General features: G+C 43.3%; 1 protein-coding gene across 2 annotated transcripts in view; it reads left to right on the top strand.

The window, feature by feature from the left end:
• PCSK6 (proprotein convertase subtilisin/kexin type 6) overlaps positions 1–21492 on the top strand; it is a 191543-nt gene that overhangs the window by 80879 nt on the left and 89172 nt on the right. For both annotated transcript variants that reach the window (XM_060617833.3, XM_060617834.3), the window contains exon 7: positions 19864–20036. In XM_060617833.3, the coding sequence (XP_060473816.2) occupies positions 19864–20036 (173 nt within the window). The remainder of the gene's footprint in view (positions 1–19863; positions 20037–21492) is intronic.

Genomic DNA, 21492 nt, shown 5'->3' with positions numbered 1-21492 from the left:
TTTTCTTCTCATTACCTATCTCTGGCTTTAATTTTACAGTGCTCTTATTGTTATTTGTTGCTGAATAATTTTTTTCAGCTTTGATTTTTCTTTTCAACTCAAGAGTTATTTATAAGGGATTTAAATTTTTTTCCAACTGGATAGATTTTTTTTTGGCACTCCTTTTGTTGCTAATTTTCATTGCAACATGCTATGCTAACTTCATTGCATTGAGATCAGAGACTGTGTTCTGTATAATTTCTGCCTTTTGGAATTTGTTGAGTGTTTCTTTGTGGTGTAATGCATGTTCAATTTTTGTAAATATCCCAGTGGGTTTTTGAAGAGTTTTTATTCTATGCTTATTGAGTACAAAAATCTATATAAACTAGATCAGAGGTTGCAACTGGGGGCCCACAGATTGCCTTGGCCTATATGTGTGTTTTGTGTGACCCACACAAATGTTTTTTTGTTTTTGTTTTTTAACGTAAGCGAATATTTACAAATCAAGGGATTTTACATTAAAATACAGATTTGGAGTTTGTCTTGAAAAATCAGAAGCTCTGGCCATGCTGGACCTCATCACTTCATGGCAACAGTTAGCTGGAACAGTGGCTGTTCTTTCAAAGAGCTGTTCATGTATCTCCCTCACTGCTTAGCTTGATAGACCTGTCTACCTCAGCCATTTGTCCTGCCTTCCTGGTGCCTGTAGGAATCTCTGTCACCTGTGTGCCTGATCAAACTCATTCAAAGGTTTGGGAGTCTTGCACTCCATCTGGCTTGTCAGTTTCCGAGAAGGGATGTTTGTCTCCATGGTGACTGTGGATTTGTTGGTTTCTCTCAATCTTTGGTGTATAAATTTCATAGCTATGTTACAAGGCGCACAAATGTTATCATCTCTTGCTGGTGTGATGAATCTTTCTTTAATCACTGTAAAAATCCTCTCTGTTTCATTCTCTTTTTGCCTTTAATTGTTCTTTGGCTGGTAATAATACTGCCATACCTGCTAAGTTATTTTATGATCATTTTCCTCATATATTTTTCATTCTTTTATTTTTAACCTTAGTTCTGTAAACGGCATGTATCTGGCTTTATTTACATTTTTTGTGTGTGTGCAATCTAAGAATTGCTTCAAAGAGAGAACTTGATATGTTCACACCTGTTCTGATTTCAGATGTATTTAGGTTTATATCTGTTACCATATTTTCCTTTCTCTTAATTAACTTACTTAGTTTCTTTATTTTTTCTGTTTTTTCTTTCTTTCTGTTTCGTTACTTCCCTGCCCTTTGCCAGATAGATAAAGTTTCTTTCTCTCTTCTTTGTTCCCTTTCATCCTGATGGCTTGAAATTTCTGTCTTTCTCATCACCTGAAGCACACGTACTTGAATTTATATTCTCCTACACTGTTTAGCATTAATCAGTACCTATCCCCCTTCTCCTGAGCAAAACAAGAACCTTACCATAGTTCTCCTTCCTTCTGCCATCTTCTCTTCTCCTTCATCACCTCCCCAAATTGGGGACATCCAGGATTTTCACTCGTTATTGTTATTAACAGGTTTACATTATGCAACAACAGTTATGTCAGCTTAACCATAAAGGTGGACCAGCTTCTTTGGTCACCATTGTCTTGGGTGCTGGGAGAATCCCTAAACTCAGTCTTCCAGCTCTCTGATACCCTATCTATTCAGTTGGTAAATGTTGAAAATAGGTTCCCTTCTAGAACTTCTGGTTGATATTTTAAATTAAAGTTTTATTTGAAATAATGGTAGATTCACATGCAATTGTAAGAAATAATACACAGAGATCCAACGTATCCTTTACCCAGTTGTCCATAATGGCAATGTCTTGCAAAACAGCAGTACAATATTACAACCAGGATATTGACACAGATACAGTCAAGATACAGAATAGTTCCACCACCAAAAGGATCCTTCATGTTGTCCTTTTTATAGCCACACCTACTCATGCTGTAACCCCATTCCTTAATGCCTTCACAACCAATAATCAGTTTCCCATTTCTATAATTTTGTCATTTCAAGAATATTATATAAATGAAACTATATACTATGTAGCCTTTGGGATTGGTGTTTTCACCTTACTGTGATTCTTTAGAGATTCATCTAGGTTGCTGTGTTTATCAGTCGTTTGTTCCTTTTTGTTGAAAAGTAGTGTTCTGTGATATGGATGTAACGCAGTCACCCATTGAAGGACATCTGGATTGTTCCTAGGTTTGGGTTATTAAAATAAAGCATCTAGAAATATTCTTGTATAGGTTATGTGAAATTAGTCTTCATTTCTTTGGGATAAATACCCAGGAGTGCAATTACTGGGTTGTATAAGTTACAGGTTTATTTTTTCAAGAAACTGGCAAATTATTTTCCAGAGAAGCTGTAGCATTTTACATTTCCACTAGCAATATATGAATGATACAGTTTCTTTGCATGCTTGCCAGTAATTGGTAACATCACTTTTTAATTATATCCCTTCTGATAAGTATGTAGTGATATTAATTTTCATTTCCCCAAGGCTAGTTATATTGGAAATCTTTTCATGTGTTTGTCATATATATATATATATATATATATATATATATATATATATGAAATGTCTCTTCATATCTTTTGTTCATTTTCTAATTGTAATGTTTGATTTTTTTTAACTGTTTAGTGTTGATGGTTTTTTACATATCCTACCTACTAGTCCTTTGATGATTATGTTGTTTGTGAATATTTTCTCCCATTGTGTAGCTTGTGTCTTCATTCTCTTTAACAGGGTTTTTTGCAGAGTAAAAGCTTTAATTTTGATGAAATCCACTTAGCAATTTTTCCTTTTATAGATCGAGGTCTTTGATATCAAAGAACTCCTTGCCTTGTCTTAGATTCCAAAGATATTCTATGTTTTTTTTGATAAAAGTTTTATGGTTTTATGTTTTACATTTGAATTCCATCTTTGAAGATCCACTGTGAGTTGATTTTGTATAAGGTGTAAGACAGGTCATGCTTTCTTGTTTTGTTTGCCTATGGATGTCCAATTTTTCCAGCACCTTTTGTTGCAATGCCTGTCTTTTTTCCATTGAGTTACTTTTGCACTTTTGTCAAAATTCAGATGGGCATGTTTGTGTGTCTTTCTGGGTTCTATGTTCAGTCCATTGATCTATGTGTCTGTCCCTCTGCCAGTGCAGCACAGTCTTGATTACTGTGGCAATATATAAGTTTTGAAACACGGTAAACTGATTGCTCCCACTTTCTTTTTCAAATTATTTTAGTTGTTCTAGTTCTTTTGCCTTTCCATACAGGTTTTATCATTATCTTGTCAATATCTACAGAAAAATCTTGCTAGGCTTTTGGTAAGGATTGTGTTAAACCTATACATCAGTTGGGATAATTGACATCTTTACTAAGCTGAGTCTTTTAACTCATCCACTATGTCTCTCCATTTGTTTAGGTCTTTAGTTTCTTTTATCAGTACTGTGTGGCTTTCAGTGTACAAGTCCTATACATTTTTTGTTTATATTTACACCTAAAAGTTGCATTTTATTTTTAGCAATGATAAAGAGCATTGCATTTTGAATTTTGATATCCATGTGTTCATTGTTAATGTATAAAAATGTAATTGCTTTTGGTATGTTGATCTTGTATCCTGCGATCTTTCTGAACTCACTAACTTGTTCTAAGAGTAGATTCCTTGAGGTGTTATGCTTGATAATGTCATCTGCAAATAGGGGTAATTTTATTTCTTCTTTCTGATCTACACGCCTTTTATCTTTTCTTGACTTATTGCCCTGCCTTGAACTTCCAACCTAGAGTAAACATCCTTACCTTGTTCCCGATTTTAGGAAGAAAGCATTAAGACTTTCACTGTTATGTATGATGTTACCTATAGGTTTTGTAGATGCCCTTTAGCAAGCTGACAATGTTTCCTTCCGTTTCTAGTTTTTGACAATTTTTTTAAAAATGAATGAGTGTTGAATTTTGTCACTGCTTTTTCTTTAGTGAGTGATATGATTATGTGATTTTTCTTCTTTAGCTTGTTAATATGGTAGGTTATATTGGTTCATTTTTGGATATTGATCTAGCATAGAATCTATGGAATAAATCCCATTTGGTAATGGTATTTTCTTTTCATATGTTATTGAAATCTGTTTACCATTATTTTATTAAGGATATTTGTGTATATATTCATGAGGAGTTTTGGTCATTTATTTTCTTTTTCCTCCTTCCTTTCTCTTTCTTTCTTTCTTTCTTTCTTTCTTTCTTTCTTTCTTTCACCACCTTTGTCTAGTCTTTTTGTTTTTGTTTTTTTTAATCAGGGTGATGCTAGCTTCAGTAAAAGAATTGGCAAGTGTTCCCTCATCTTTTATGTTCTGAGAGTGATTGTGTAGAATTGGTATTAATTCTTTAAACTTTTGGTAGAATCTTCCAGTGAAACCATATAGACCTAGAGATCTTTGGGGGAGATTTTTTTTTAATTACAAATTCAATTTCTTGAAAAGTTATAAGGCTATTCAAATTATCCATTTCATATTGAGTGAGTTGTACTAGTTTGTATTTTTTGAGGATGTGGTCCATTTGTCTAAGTTGTCGAATTTATGTGTGTAGAGTTGTTTGTAGTATTACCTTATATACACTTTTGGTGTTTGTAGAGTCTGTGGTGATATCCTCTTTCATTCCTGAAACTGTTAATTTGTGTCTTTTTTTTTTCTTTGTCATTCTCATTCTTGCTAGAAGTTTATCAATTTTGTAGATCTTTTCATAAAACCAGCTCTTTGTTACACTTATTCCAGTGTTTTTGTTTTCAATGTCATTGTCTTGTGCTCTTATCTACACTGTTTCCTTCCTTCATCTTACTTTGGGCTTGCTTAGTTAGCTTTTCTTTTTCTAGGATCTTAAAGTGAATGCTTAGGTTATTGATTTAAGACTTTTCCTCTTTTCTAACATAAACAATAATGCTATAAATTTCCCTCTCAGCAGTTTAGCTGTGTCTCCCATATTTTTTAACTTTTTTTTCTTAAGTTTATTCATTTATTTTGAGAGAGACAGAGACAGTGTGAGTGGGGGAGGGGCAGAGAAAGAAAGAAAGAGAGAAAGAATCCCAAGCAGGCTCTGCACTGTCAGCGCAGAACCCGAGTGGGGCTCAAACTCGCAAAACCATGACATCATGACCTGAGCCAAAATCAAGAATCAGATGCTTAATGGAGGGAGCCACTCAGGTGCCCCTCCCATATGTTGATACATTGTATTTTCAATTTTGTTAAGTTCAGTGTTTTGTTTTGTTTTTTTCATTGAGACTTCTTGCACCCGTCAATTATTTAGAAGTATTTTGTTTCCAAGTGTTTGGAGATTTTTCTGTTATCTTTCTGTTACTGATTACTAGTTTGATTCCACTGTGGTAGGAGAACACATTCTGTGTTAGTTCTTTTGAATTTCATGAGATTTGTTTTATGACACAGGATCTAATTGATTTTGGTATAAGTTTTGTTGGCACTTGTAAAGAATGTGTATTCTCCTGTTGTTGAGTGGAGTGTTTTAAAAACATTGATGAGAACCTTTTTGATGATGGTGTTGATGAATTCATCTATATCCTTACTGATTATATGTTTAGTTGTCCTCTTAATTGTTGTGAGAAGAGTGTTGAAGTCTTCAACTATAACTGGATTTGTATATTTCTCCTTTAGGTTCTATCAGTTTTTGTTCAAACATTTTGCAGCTTATTGTTTGGTGCTTATACATTTTGATTACTACATCTTTTGGTGAATTAGTCCTTTTATCATTATAAAATGTCTGTTTCTGTCTATAATAATTTCCTTTGCTCTATAGTCTGTCTCATATTAATATAGCTAGATTGGTTTTGATTTAAGTTTTGATATTAATGATCTATAATGACATATTTTTTCTATCCTTTACTTTCATCCTACCAGTATTGCTATATTTGTTTTTGTTTTTTTTAACGTTTATTTATTTTTGAGAGAGAGAGAGATAGAGCATGAACGGGGTGGGTCAGAGAGAGAGGGAGGCACAGAATCTGAAACAGGCTCCAGGCTCTGAGCTGTCAGCACAGAGCCCGACGCGGGCCTCGAACCCACAAACTGCGAGATCGTGACCTGAGCTGAAGTCGGACACTTAGCTGACTGAGCCACCCAGGCGCCCCTGTATTGTTATATTTGAAGTGAGTTTCTTGTACACAGCATATATTTGAGCCATGTTTTTTAATCCATCCTGCCAATCTCTGTCTTCTAATTGCCATATTTAGACCATTTATACTTAATGTAATTACTAGTGTGTTAGGACTTAAGTCTGCTATTTTATCTTTTGTTTTCTGTTTGTTCTTTCTGTTTTTAGTTTCTTTTGTTTTCTTGCCTTCATATGGGTAACTTGAATGCTTTTTAGAATCCATTTTGTTTATCTCTAGCCTTTTAAAGTTTATCTTCTTGTATAGCTTTCTTAGTGATTGCTCGTGGTATTACATTATATATACATATCACAGTCTTTGAGTGTTATCATTTTACCAGCTTGAGTGAGGTATGGAAACCTTACCTCTCTTACATCCTATTACCCTCTCCTCTTTGTAATTGTCTGAAATATTTCTCTATATACATCTAGAACCACATCAGACAGTATTATAATTTTCGTTTTATTCATCAAACATAATTTAGAAAACTCAAGAGAAGGAAAGCCTATTGTAGCTGAAGGTTTATGTGTCTTGCCAGACTTGGATAGAGTTTAGTCATTATATCTTCTAGTACTTCTTCAGCCCTTCCCTACTTCTCCTCTCCTTCTGGGACTCCAATGACATGAATGTTAGATCTTTTGTTATAGTTCCAGAAGTCTCTCAGACTCTGTTTACTTTTATTGAGTTTGTTGTTGTTATTTTGTTTTATTTTTTAGTCTGTTTTCTCTTTGTTGTCAGACTGGACAATTTCTATTTTCTGTCTTCCAATTCACTCTGTCTTTCTTCTTTCTGTCCACTGCATTCTGTTGTCAAACTCATTCATTTCATTTTTTACTTTATTATATTTTCAATTCTAAAATTTCAACTTTCATATTATTTCATATTGCTGTCTTCTATTTCTTTGCCGAGACTTTCTATATCTTTATTGAGGTTTTATATATTTGTTCATTTGTTTCAAGCATATTTGTAATTGCTCATAGAAATGTTTTCATTATGGCTGCTTTAAAATCTTTATCATATTATTCTGACATTCCCTGTTACCTCAGTGTTGGCATTTATTAATTGTCTTTTATCATTCCGTCTGAGGCGTTGCTAGTTCTTGGTATGATGTATGATTTTCAGTTGAAACCTGTACATATTTGTATTATGTTATGAAGCTCTGGATCTTATTTATTTGTTTGTTTGTTTGTTTGTTTGTTTGTTTAATGTTTATTATTTTGAGAGAGAGAGACAGAGTACAAGCAGGGGAGGAGCAGAGAGAGAGGGAAACACAGAATCCGAAGCAGGCTTCAGGCTCTGAGCTGTCAGCAGAGAGTGTGACGTGGGCCTCAAACTCACAGACTGCAAGATCATAACCTGAGCCGAAGTCAGACCCTTAACCAACTGAGCCATCCAGGCGACTCTCTGGATCTTATTTAAACCTTCTGTTTTAGATGGCTTTCTCTGACACTACAAGGTTGCTGAAGGGGGCCCCACTGCTTCATCATTGCCAGATGTAGGTAGACATCCAGGTCCACTCACTTACCCACTGTTGGCATCTGAGAATGGGAGAGCTTCTCCTCAGTGCTGAGCAGGGTGTGAGTTCCAGCTTACCATGTGGTCTCTATTGACACTGCAGGGGTTCACCTCGTTACTGTGGTTGATGATGAAAATTCTGACTCACCACCAGACCTCCTGATATGACTCCAGTGGGGAGGGAGAGACATCTTCTCACTGCCAGGTAGGGTGGAAGGCCAAGCTTCCCCACAAGATCTTTACTGACACTATGGGAATGAGCCCCTTTTTTGGTTGGCAAGGGAAAAGACCCGCTCCTTAATTGCCCTTTTCTGATATCAACTAGGAGGGATGTTGAGGTTCCTCATTACAGCCTTGCAGGGGTAAAGGTCTAGGCTCCCCACTTGGTCTTTGCTGCTGTGGGTAGAGGTAGTACCACAATGTCGTCTGTGGCGTTTGGCTAGAGTAGAGTGGTTCTTGTGTGAAAAGTTTCTCTCTTGCTGTGTTGCCCTTCCTTGGTGCTTTGGCTAGAGGGAATAGGCTTTGGGGGATTCTTTTTTGGTCTGTTCCCATTGACACTTCCAGGCTGCCAGCATCTCCATTTCCAAGTCCCCAGATATGTGAGACAAAAAGAATCGCAGGGAACTTACCACCATGTTGTTCCTTGGGTCCTGAGATCTCTGGATAGTCTGCCTTCTCTCTACCTTTCAGAGTCTTATGTCTCATTCTTACACAGTGTCCAGAGTTTTGGCTTTTCTTAGGAGGAAGAATGGGGAGAAGTGCTTCTACTCCATGTTCCTGGAAGCAGAAGTCTTCTAGTTGATTTTTTTCAAAGACGCACTACTTTATTGCATCATTTTAAAGATATTAACAATACTTACTTCGGGAATTTTTTCCCATTTGCTGCATTAACCATTATCTCCTTGGCTTCCTCTTATTGATGCCATTCTGTTTACCTTTTTCATTTGGGGGTTCTCTTCCTTGAGGTTGGTTTTCCTCCTAATTGCTGATTATTGGTTGTGTGCACTTGTGTTTGTGCTCACAGATCCTTGTCTGCTTGTGGTGTTTGTCAGTCCTGATGGCAGCAGTCTGTCTATGACGTAAGCAGGGGTGGGACCTGCTGCTGGATCATATTACTTCTGGCAGGGTGGTTGGTGGCCTCCCTGTCCCACCTTCTCTGGCCTCAGTGTTGGCATCTGAATAAAGCCTGCTGCTGCTCACTGCTCAGCCTGGAGGAGGTGGAGGCTAACCTGCTTCTTTAGCTCCCCACACTGATGCCTGCTCAGGGACCCCTCCTGTGTTTGCACACCAGGCCTCTGGGTCCCGGGATTTCAAACCCTTCTGAAACATCCTGCTGGTTAATCCCATCTGCTTGCTGTCTTTCCACAGTTCCTTGAAAGGTCTCATCTTCTGATCTTGTTTTCCAAAGCTTTTACTGATTTTTTTTCCTTCTCTTTTTCATGTTATCTCTGAGGATTTGGGCCCCAAGGAGAGGTAGACTGATCACTGTTTTCCTGCATGGTCCAATCTCCTTAGTGTTTTTATTGTGATGATAGTAACAGCTCTCACCGCTTGCTGTTGGCATCTCATCCTCAGACCGATCCTGAGTTGGAATTACTACAGCCATTTTCTACCAGGGGAAACCGATAATCAGAGAGGTTACCCACCATGCCCAGGCTCACACAACCACTAGGAGGCAGAGCCAAGATGTGAACTCAGACCCGTTGACTTGAAGCCTGGATTGTCCCTTTGCGGTGGTATCTCTTTAATGCTGGGACATAGCGGGGATGGGGTGAAGACAGCTGCCACCAAGCCCTGTGAGCAGGAACAGAAGCAAAAAAGAAGGTTCCATGGTGTGCATATGTATTCTTGTCCTTGACTGAATTCATATTCCTTCTAAACATAATTTCGACCTTGTTTCCTTATTCTAGCCTAAAATAGAATAAGCTAGATTTTTCAACCTCCTCTCATGGTGGGAATAACATAGAAGGGTACAGATGGGTCATTCTTGGCCTCTCTTCTCACTTAACCTTTTGTTTTATGCCCATCTCAGCCTATTGATAGTAATGCTATCCTTTGCTATTGGCTAGAAATGCCGGGGGTGGGGGGGTGTCGCTCACCGGAGCCCCAGGTGAGCCTGACGCAGACATCTCCCCTTTCCAAACCAGTGTTACAACTGGATGGCCCCTTGTGGTTCTTATGATTGCAAAATACCCTTCAGCAAAACCATCAGGAAACAGAAAAATAGAAGTTTATTACCAATGACCTGGAATTGACACAGCACACCTGGGGGCCACATAGCAGGGTTGGTGATACAGAGAGTGAGAGAGAGAGAGAGAGAGAGAGAGAAAGAGTGCATGCACAGGTGGGATGTATTGGGGCGTCTGCTCTCACTGGGGCTGAGGGTGGGAACCTAGGGCTTCATGGGCTCACTCTATTGGTCAATTTAAAATATGGGCAGGGCACCTGGCTGGCTCAGTCAGTAGAACATGCGACTCTTGATCTTGGGGTTGTAAGTTCGAGCCCCAAGGTGGCCTGCAGACATTACTTAAAAATAAAATGTTTAACAAAATAAATTAATAAAATGTGAGAGCGAGAATTCAAAGTGCTAGGAAAAGACAAGTGGCCCAAATGGTCAGTTATCAAAATCAATTGAGATCTCTAAAACAAAGGCACCTCAGTGGAGGAGGGAAGTGGCCTGGCCCTTTATCTAAGGTGGCTGGCAATGTTTACTCAGGAAAAATAGTCTTTGAAGACGAGGGCTCTTTGAAATGGATGCCTTAAGCAATTAAAGCTTAAGTCAAGCACTTGCATTGAAGGACAACAACAAAAACCTTCGAGGGCTTTAAAATACACCTTTCTTCACTCTCACTCAGTTAACCTTTAAAAAAAAAAAAAATTCAGCCCTATGGATAGTTTCCCTTCTTGTTGCTCTGCTCCCCATAATGCTCTGGCCCTTCTGCTTCAGGTTGGCATTGGTGGTGGGCAAACTCTCAGACTTGGCCGTGTCCACCAGTCATCAGCTCAGCAGCCACAGAGGCTCACCTACAAGGTGTGCTCCCTGGGACAGAGCCTTCCCTACCATCCTGGGAGGCATCTGAGCCTGGCCACTGCATTAGGGCTTCTTGGCTTCAGGGCTGCTCCCAGCATCCCATGGGGCAGGTGAGTGAAGCCCTTGCCCTTGAACTTTAGGAAGAGCCTAGCTTTTGGTAAGCTTCTCACCTGTCCTGATGCTTAATGCGATTCAGACATTTTCCTGAGGCAGGACAAGTGTTGCCTGGGACACAGCATTTTTTGACCCCAGCGTGCTCTGGTTCTGGATGTGTAGAAACATGACCAGCAGATCCCAAGGCTGCTGGGGTGCGGGCAGCAAGGGAGCAAGGGAGCTGGAGGCTGCCAGGACACCCCCTACCTCGGGGGACCTGGCAGACACTTAGAAACAGAAAATCTCCCCTGCTTAGGCCTCAAGAAGTCCGAGCATCTTTTTAGCCTGTGTTTACTCGGTTTCTGGGAAGGAAAAGTGACACAGCCAACAGCCAAATTTCCGTTGGTGTTTTTGTTCCATATTTTGCTCGGGACTGAATCATGTTTTTCCTTTCATACACATGAAAATGTTAAGTACATAACAGCTAAATTAATCCACACTCATAAATTAGTTAATTATGTTAATTCAGAGTCACAGAACTCTCAAGTCTCATTAGCGTTTCCATTAAACAGTTTAGGCTTGTGAGCATTTTAAGAGGACAGTTGAACCTACAGATTAATCTTCAAAGGCTCCAAGTATATTTTCAACGGCAGTAGGATTTAACGTGCTTTGGAAGTTATGGGGGGGATTTCATGAATGTGCGCAGCTCCTACTTCAGAGCTGAGCTCTCAAGGAGCTGGGGTTCCCCACCTCCCTAACCTTCACCCCACATTCTCATCAAAGGCCCCTGCCTGCTGGGCCTGAATATCCCTAAGTGAAGCAGGATCCCTGGGAAGGAGGAGATGGACAAGAACCGGCCATAGCTGCTTCACCCCTGTCTCTCCTGGGCGGCCATGCCCTCTGCAAGCCACCTTGTTGCAGCCACCCCCAGAAGACAGATAAGACTGGCTCTTGAATGCCCTGGGGTGCACAATCCAGTTCCCAGCTTGCCCTCACAAACACTGGATGAGCTGCTTCTGGGTGTATGTGAGACAGATAGATAGACAGGGAGAGGGCACATTCAAGTCTAAGTGACAAGCTGAGCCTAAGATGGCCTTTGTTCGAGGCCATGTGAGTGTCTTGTTGTTGCCATGTGCTGGTCTCCTTCAGGAGCCAGTTCAGGGCCTGTGCTCGCTGTCACAGGTGCACATCCTGTTCAGGGTCCCTCACTGTCGCCACACACAGAGCGGATATGTGGGTGCCCCAGCTGGCTTGGAAGCATGCTGTTGTGCCCGGTGTCCCCAGCCGCCGACCCCCCTGACTCTCTGCGGGCCCCTGTGTGAGCCACTGTTGCTCTCTGGCCCCTGATCTCTGGTGGGGAGACCATGAGAGCCAGTCTAGATGTCAAATCTCAAGGTAGCGACTGAGGCTCTTCTCGTTTTTACCATTCTTTGAAAAATCAGCAGAACCTGATTATGAACGAGTGACCTGTTTTAAGCTCTAGTTGTTATTATTTAAGCACGGCGAGGCCAACAGACCAGGAGACAATGGCATCGAACAAAGTTTGTTACTCACAGTTCCCAAGATGAGAGTTCTCCACACGGCGGAGGCCAGGAGGGGAAGCCTCAGAAGCTGGTCTGGAGGCAGAGGGAGCCAGGGAAATAGTGGCTTATAGTGGTTTCTGCAGGAAGAAGTGGGCATGGCAGAGTCAACAGAGTGAGGATGGCTCATTTGAATCATTTCGGTGGGCTCTGGGGCTTAGGGGCTGTCCTTAGTGGTCTGGTACTTGGTCGTGCGGGGATTAGGGCAAATGGAGGGGGGCCCAGAGCACAAGAGGCTGTTGAAAGTGTGGGCTCTGGATTTGATTAATTTGCACATGGAAGACATGCCTCCTGGAAGAGTTCTTTACTATTTTGAGGAATTGGCCAGCCCTGGGGTGTGGATCCCTTCAGGGTCCACAAGGCCCCAAGACGTCAAAGCATCAGAATAACAGAAAATAAAAGGCATGGTTAATGCAAGACCCTACCTAGCATGGGCCTCATCTCATTGACCCCGGGCTCCAGGGTAGGACATGCCCATGAGTTTCCTGGCACACCAGTGGCTACTGCTGCATTTCCACTCTGGAAAGAAATGGCGTGGCTCTATCAGGAGATCAAAAACGGAGTAGGAGACCAAGAGAAACTTGGCGTGAGCGTCAACCACTGGTCTGTAAGAATTTCCTGTGACAATGGTGAATGTAGATGTGTCCCGACAACTTAGCAGACCACAGCTCCCTGGTGTTTGTTGAACAAGACTGTCATGTATGGCCATATTTAGAGATTTGAGAGCCCTGTTACTGTCTTAGGCAATAAGGAGAGTTGACAGAAACCTTTTCGGTTTGTAACAATTCCAAACAACTTTTGAAACCTCACTTGGCCCAGAATGTCTGCTCATAGAACAGAATGTACTGTGGGTTTATTGGGGGGGAGGACCCCAAAAACCAATTTTCTGTGGATTTACTAAAATAAACTCAGGATTAATGAACAAAATTTGTTGGGGAGACCTATTTGTCACACTTAGGAAGCTACAATCTAATTTTACTTGCTGCTGTTCATTGCTCTTGCATTGCCATTCACTTGCTGAAGGCAAAATATATTACTTCTCAATAAACAAAAGTGGGCCCAGCTCATCCTGCTCCCCTGCCTTCCTCTAGACATTAACAAGCTGGGCTGATCACTGACTTCTTGCATTGGGGTGTGTGCGTGTGTGTGTGTGTGTGTGTTCTTCTCCTTGCCCCCTTTTTTTGTTACCATCTTCTTGTCCCCTTCAGAAGCCAAAAGATTTAAAATCTAAATACATTTAGTTGGTGCCTCCTTGCTCACCAGCTGAAATTTATTTTCTGTCAATTATGGAGGCTTGAAGTCCAAGATCAAGCTTTTGGCAAGTTTGGTTTCTACTGAGGCCTCTCTCCTTGGCTTGCAGATGGCTGCTTCTCACTGTGTCCTCCTATGGTCACCACTTGGTCTGTGCGTTGCCCATATCTGGATTTCCTCTTCTTTTTTTTTTTAAGTTTATTTTTTGAGAGAGAGAGACAGAGAGAGAGAGAGAGCATGCACATGGCAGAGAAGAGAGGGAGAGAGAGAATTCCAAGCAGGATCCACACAGTCAATGCAGAGCCTGATGCGGGGCTGGAACTCACAAACCGTGAGATCATGATGTGAGCCAAAATCAAGAGTTGGATGCTTAACCGACTGAGCCACCCAGGTGCCCCCTGAATTTCCTCTTCTTATAAGGGCACCGGGCATAGTGAATTAGGACCGGCCTCATTTTAGCTTAAATACCTCTTTATACCCTGTCTCCAAATCTGGTCACACTGACCTTGCCATGCCTTTTAACATGGAGGTTCTTCAGAAAATTCGGGGGAACTGCTGTGTCTCATGCCACTTCACAGGGTCAACAGCACGTTGCTAGGCCGGTAATTTGGAAAGTCACACTATAAATTCGTAGCAGGGAGAGGGGAGGAAGGACAGGTCACTATGGAAAAAGTGCTGTTGGTTATTTACACTTGACCAAGAGACTTGTACAGTCCTTCATTTCAGCAGGTTCTCCGGGGCATGTAAAATATTATTGGGTCCAGGCAGTTTTATAGGAAAGCACATCTTGTTTAAAGTGAGGCCAGCCTGTGTGATTCGCTCCTGGACACAGCTTCTGTGCACACCAGAACGCATAAGCACCATCTTCCTTCTCTTCAGTGATCCTCCCACAGACCGGTCCTCGGGGTGGACCCGTCAGCACATTCGCCCTGTCACCGTGAGCTCTGAAGCCTGCAGCGCTGCCGCACCTGTGAGCACGCCCACCGCCTGGAGCTCACTGGCCTTCCACATGATTGGTCCAAATTTTGTTGTTCTTGTTCCGGACAATGTACAGTAAATGGATGGGTCTTTCATTTCCATTAGAGAAACAGTTACTGTTTTTCTTCATGTTGGCATTTCCAGAGAACCATTCACATTTAAAGCTAATATTGGAGCTCTGAAAATATTTACCTTTTCTTTGTTGGCAACTTGTCAGCGTGGGGGAAAATAGATGCTTCATTAAAATCTAAATACATTATGCTTCCTTCCTCACACATCTGTCAGTCTTCTTCTGAGATGAAAAGCATCGGGAGAGGTATTGAGAAATCATTCTGGTTGTCTGCTTTTACAGATCTGTGATGTCTTCTGGCATCTCGTTCTTCGTGTTCAAGAGGAGGCACCGAGCACTGAGTAATGCATAGAATTGTTGAATCACCATATTGTATACTGAAATTAATATAATGCTGTATGCTAATTATACTGAAATTTTTAAAAAGTAGGCATTCAGGGGCCTCTGGGTGGCTCATTCGGTTAAGCATCCCAACTCTTGATTTCAGCTCAGGTCATGATCTCCTGGTTTGTGGGATTGAGCCCCACTTGGGATTCTCCCTCTGCCCCTCCCCGTGCTCTCTCTCTTTCTCTCTCTCTCTCTCAAAATAAATACATATTTGTTTAAAGGTAGGCATTCCAACACCTCTAACTTGCATGGAGAAGTCTAGAATAACAGGTTGCATTTCGGCACTAGAACATCAGAATTGATTTTGGCTGCCTGTGTGACTGGCAGGGCCTTCTGCTGCCCTGGAAAGCCTGTTGTGGAACATAAGGATATAAAGAAAAAGCTACCATTTCTCGAACAGCACCAGGCACTATGGCCTCAACACATATTTAACTCTCTCAGCTATTCCGCCAGGTAAATATTGTGGAAGACAAGGGCTCAGAGAGGTTGAGATCCTGGTCTGAGGTTAGACAGAGCTGGGATCCCACCCCAGGACTCTCTGACCCCTGTTCTCTTTCCCCCACTGTGAGCTGCTCTTTAATCTTGCCAGAGGCCACACCGTTGCCACAGCACACTGCCAACATCCTGTACTACTGGTTATGGCCCCTCTCTTTGGGCTGATGGCTAAGTAAGCACCTGGGCCGAGTGTCTCTGACAGAGGGAAGCCCTGAGCACAGAGACCAGTGACTGAAGAAAGATAACCTTTCAGATCACCCTGACTCATCGTGTCCACCCAGAAATCAGAAAGAAAGTACACTGAGCTGATGTAAAAAGTGGATCTGCCCCACCCATAAAAGGGAGAAAGGAACCCCGCAATAGATCCCAATGAACTCACATAAATTTGGCTTCTGTTATAACTCCCTTGATCCTCAAAGGGAAGTCGTTCTTACTCCTTTGAAATTAAGTATCTCTGTCTAGCAAAAGATACCATAAATAAAGTGAGAAGACAAGGCTTCAACTGAAAGAAGATAGTGGTAATGTGTCTAACCAATGAAGGATTAATTCCCAGTACAAGCAAAAGGAAGCAATATGTTATTTAAGCATGCATACAATTGTGTTAAAACACTAGTTTTTAAAAGGCAATGAGGACGCCTAGGTGGCTCAGTCCGTTAAGCATCCGACTTCAGCTCAGGTCATGATCTGGCAGTTCATGAGTTCAAGCCCTGTATCAGGCTCTGTGCTGAGAGCTCAGAGCCTAGAGCCTACTTTGGATTCTCTTTCTCCCTCTCTCTCTGCCTCTCCCCTGCTCATGCTCTGTCTCTCTCTCTTTCCCAAAAATAAACATTAAAACCATATAATAAGCATCCCTTTATTTGAAAAAAAAAAAAAAAAGGTTATGAAAAGACAGTCCAAAATTCTGAGTAATTTCCTCTGTGAGGGGCAGGGCATAGGTAGAGACCCCAGTGGGTCATGTTTATATTTACATTGAATGGATGGAGGGCTTGTGAATGTCAGTTTCCTTAGGCTTTACCACTAACATGTATGTAACTTATGATCCTTCATACATTATCAAATAGCATATGTTTTTAAAACAAAGGTAAAAAACTGGGGCACCTGGGTGGCTCAGTCGGTTAAGCGTCTGACTTCATCTCAGGTCATGATCTCACAGTTGGTGAGCCCATGTCGGGCTCTGCGCTGACAGCTCAGCGCCTGGAGCCTGCTTCGGAATCTATGTCTCTTTGGATCTCTGCGTCTCTGTCCAGGCACCCCTCTTTTTTAGCTTTTATGGCACCTTTGTAGATATGATAACTTTCATCAATGCAATCTATAGGAAATGGAGGCTCAGTGACATGGGGTAATTCCCAGAGTCACTAGTTGGTGGTCACGGCAGGACTGTCACCCATGGCATGCCCCACCTCCCTCCTGCCCGTCCCATGGCACACTGTCCATAGAGAGCTCTGCTCCATGGGCCACTCCTCGGGAGCGGTGACAGGAGTCCACATCTACTGGCCATGTGGTGCCATCTTAGTGTGTGAACAGTGGTGGCTTCCTGGCCCATCCTAAGCCAGGCAGCTGAGGTCCTGTCTGCATCAGCTGGGGCCACCATAACAAAATTCCAGACTGGGAGCTTACAAAACAGACAATTACTTCCCACAGTTCTGGAGGCTGGAAGTCCAAGGTCATGGTGCTTGTTCATTCTGCTCCCCTGTGAGGGCCCACTTGGTGGTTCACAGATGGCTAACTTCTCTGTGTCCTCATGTGGTAGAGAGAGACAGAAGAAGCAAGCTGTCTGCTGACTCTTTTTATAAGGGCACTAAGCCCATCTTGGGGGCCCCACCCTCATGACCTCATCCAAAGCTAATTACCTCCTAAAACTCCTGTCTTTACCACACGGGGTGGGGTGGGGCTTCAGCGTGTGAATGTGGGGGAACACAAACATTCAGTCCATAACAGGTAGTAAAGAGAGGAAGGGAAATAGATAGCGAGCCAGAAGATAGAACAGACAGGGTTGAAGTTAGAATTTATTTCTGCTTCTCATTTTTAAGGTCTTTCCACCATAAAGACATGGTTCTTCTGATGACTCCAGCACCATCCTCTGTCACTGCCTGTGCCGTAACACTCTCAAATGGCTCTTGGCCCTGTCACTGAACTCCTGATGTCTCCCAGACCTCAGTCTCACTGTTGTTTTGCTATAAATTTCTCTGACATTGATTTTGAGCATGATTTCCAGGCTTCTGGAGTAAGCAGTTCCAGTTTGCTTTGTGTCCCACGTAAGCACAGGGCCAAGATAGTGTGCTATGGTGGCCCTCCCTCCTCCTATCAGCACAACTGTCCTACTCGGCTTCCCAGGGACCCTGCACGGTGCCTCTTACCTTTTCTCTCTCAACTCACAACCAGAATTGTTAGGACAGGCCTGAAGGAGAACACTTCAGGGCAACCTGAACCTTCAAAAACCAGGCAGGACAAGTTGATAGGGTGGAAGAATTTGCTGCATTTAAATCATCTTCACATTCTCTGTAGGTAGGAAGTTTCTCACCCTGACAAATCATAAAGTACTGTTAGTTGTTCGTCTACGACCCCTGTGTTACTGGGTGAGAGATTAGGTATCATTCGAAATTTATGTGTTAGGGATCTCTGCCTCTCAACTATCCATCAAAAGGGACAGCAAGGCATCTCCACAATTCCAGTTAAAATGGGTGGGACAGGAAGGTTTAATCCACATCCCACATCTGTCCCTGAGCCCCTGGGGAGGGTGTCCCCTCAAAGAGTCTCTTTCTTGTGGTTCTTCCTGCCTGAGCCCTGTACCATTTCTTTTCATCCTGGGGAAAAGTCACTGTTCTGTCTTTTAAAGTCATTTGTATTCCGCGTTTCTATTTTTGGCATATGTGCTCTCTTGTCGACGCAGATTCTGGGATATTGCATGAGTAGATCCAGCCCAGTCTGGGGGAGGTGGGGGCCTCTCTGCTCAGTGAGGCAAACCTCGGGGGAAGTGCCGCCTGGGCTGGGGTGCACGGGAGGGTAAGCTGCGGCCATTAACAATCGAGTCTTAGAAGAGTCTTTAATGGCGCAGGGAAATGTTCTGTATGAGGTTCTGTGGTAAAAAAAGAACTTGGAGAGAAAGTGCATGCTGTGGCCAAAGAAAAATACTGGAAGAAAATAACCAAAATATTATCACTAGTTATTTCTCTATTTTCCAAACTTTCTGCAAAGAGCATATGTGATGCTTATAATCAGAAAAAGTCCTCTTTCCTGTTATGTCTTAAATAGCTCAAGATTTAAAATTCGTTGGCATGGCCACCACACACATGGAGCTGGGCCTGGTGGAGGAGGGGTTTCTGGGGACCTCTGAGCGGAGTGGCTGTGGTCCCCAAGGAGTCACCTAAGAGTGCTGATCCGGGGTGAGAGGGCACAGGTTTTCTGAGCCTCAGAGAGGTCCCATTCTGCGTCCAGGCAGGACATGCTGGTGGCCATCATTACCCTTGCTTCCCAGTCACATCCCAGCATCGCTGAGACCCCCTCTCTGGGTGAGGCACGAGGGTACCACACTTGCTGGGTGCAGAGTGTAATCATTAATGGAGGCAAATGCTGGGCCCAGGGCGGGCAGGGGACCCCTGGCCGAGGAGGCAGGCTTCGGAAGAGGTTCCTGGCTCACCCCCTCTCCTTTTGAGGTGCTCTTGAGGAATCTGTACTCCCCAGCACCTAAAGAGCCCTCTGGGGAACCCAGAACCAGAATACACACTGAAATAAGATGCCCCCCACCCCCCGCCTTGATATGCTAGGGGGAGGCCTTCCGTCTTTCAGGTTAAAAACTCCTAATTACAAATCAGAGATGGAGTCATGTTTTTTAAAAAGGAGAAATAAACTGTTGACAGCAGGGAAAGTTGAAAATGGCCCCAGAGTTCTGTTCTAGAAATAATAATCATAATACGTCTAATATGTTCTGTTGTTAAATACCAGAATGATATCGTGCTACTGAGGAAATGGCTTAAATCCTATATTTTCCAAACACTTATGTTTCCTTTGCTGCTGTCCTGTGTCGGGGACGCCACAGCGTGGCCCCAGATGGTATTTGAAGTCCTTCACCTTGGCCAGCACAGGATGGGGGGAAAGCTTTCCAGAATGACACTGGAAGGCTCCAGAACTGTGTGGGGCTCCCTGGCCGTACCTCTGTGCCCTGGGGTCACGGTCTCTGCCGCCCTCCCAAGTGCAGAGCATGGAAGGCTCCAGAACTGTGTGGGGCTCCCTGGCCGTACCCCTGTGCCCTGGGGTCACGGTCTCTGCCACCCTCCCAAGTACAGAGCAGGCGTGCATGGAGCCCCCTTGTGTGCTTGCAGGCATCCGCATGCTGGACGGCGACGTGACGGATGTGGTTGAGGCCAAGTCTCTGGGCATCAGACCCAACTACATCGACATTTACAGCGCGAGCTGGGGGCCGGACGACGACGGGAAGACCGTGGATGGGCCTGGCCGCCTGGCTAAACAAGCCTTCGAGTATGGCATTAAAAAGGTGTGAGTTGTTCAGGGCTTCGGTGCATCTCTCAGGGGAGGGGCGGGGGGGAAGAGTAAAACAAAGTTTTTAACGATTAAAAACAGAGTGACACAAGCCAGAGCCCCAAAAGAGGACCAGGATGGCCCTGCTGTGCCAGGACCAGTGTGAGGGAGAAGTCATTTAGGGGCTCAGGGAGGTGGCTCTCTACCATCCAGAGCAGAAGAATTTCACCTTGTCATAGAATGGCTATTTCAGCAGGTGCCAGCTGGTCACCCGCCAAGCCCAGGACTCTGTGCCTTGAAGCCTGACAGCCCCCAGCCAAGGTGGGCAGCCGGGCTCTTAGTCCAACTACCTGGCCTGTTAACCTGGAATGTGCAGGTGGAAGGGGTGTCCTGAGCCTGGGACCACCTGCCCATGGAAACACCCAGCTGTGGAGCTTCCTGCGTCCGTCACGAGCGTGTGCTAATCTAGGGCCTCCAAAGCAGGAAGGCCTGGCTTTTTGCCCTCAGTGCCAGCACACAGCCTAATGTGTTTAGGATTTCTTGGGTGGAGCCTCACCAGGGACTAAACAGAGCAAACATCCAAGCACTGGTTCTCCACTGACCAGCTGAGGGGAAGCAGAGGAAGCTGGCAGCCTTCTTCTCCTCCACCCACCAGGAGGCCCACCCACAGTCACTCTGTGATCATTAGTTCTGGGTCCTTGGGAGTCAAAAATGCAGGGAGAAGGGAAGGAGGGACTGGAGATGACCCAGTTCTTGTAAGCCAGGTGGTGCGGCAGATTTCTGGGTGAGGACAGCTTCTTGGAGCAGGCAGACAGAGTTGTGGTCAGTGTCCGGGTGGCTTTGGGTGGCCCAACAAGGCCCAGCCCAGAGTATAGGGTATGGCCTGGCAATGCTGACAGGGGTTTGGGCAGGAAGTCCAAGCATCCCTGGGTCAGCATTCATACTTCTGACTTCTATTGGAGATGGGGGAGAAGGGCTGGGGAGGAGGGTGGTTCAAGTCCATTTTATTATTTGTGCTTTATAAATCTTATTTTTTTTTTGAAGTTTATTTATTTGTTTTGAGAGAGACAAAGAGAGTGCAAGTGGGTGAGGGACAGAGAAAGAGGGAGAATCCCAAGCAGGCTCCACACCATCAGCACAGAGCCCGATGCAGGGCTTGAACTCACGAAACTGCGAGATCATGACCTGAGCCTAAATCAAGAGTCAGAGGCTTAACCGACTGAGCCACCCAGCGCCCCTTATTGTTTATGCTTTAAAACATTTTTTTAAAGTCCTTACTTATTGTAACCTATGCACCATGATTAAAATGTGATTAATAAATAATTAATGAATAAATCAAATATTATCAGAAGATTGTGTTAAAGGCAACCTTTCTTTGTCTACCCTCTGCCCAACCCCTGGCCCTGCCCCATAGAGGAGCCATCTTTTTTAAACCCTGTTCATTATTTCTTTCTTCTAAATAATATAACTTG

The sequence above is a fragment of the Panthera onca genome, chromosome B3 (genome assembly GCF_046562875.1).
Source record: "Panthera onca isolate mPanOnc1 chromosome B3, mPanOnc1 haplotype 2, whole genome shotgun sequence".
In the NCBI taxonomy this organism is placed as follows: Eukaryota; Metazoa; Chordata; class Mammalia; order Carnivora; family Felidae; genus Panthera; species Panthera onca.
The sequence above is the reverse complement of the archived record's forward strand: the minus strand, read 5'-3'. Positions and strand labels throughout refer to the sequence as shown.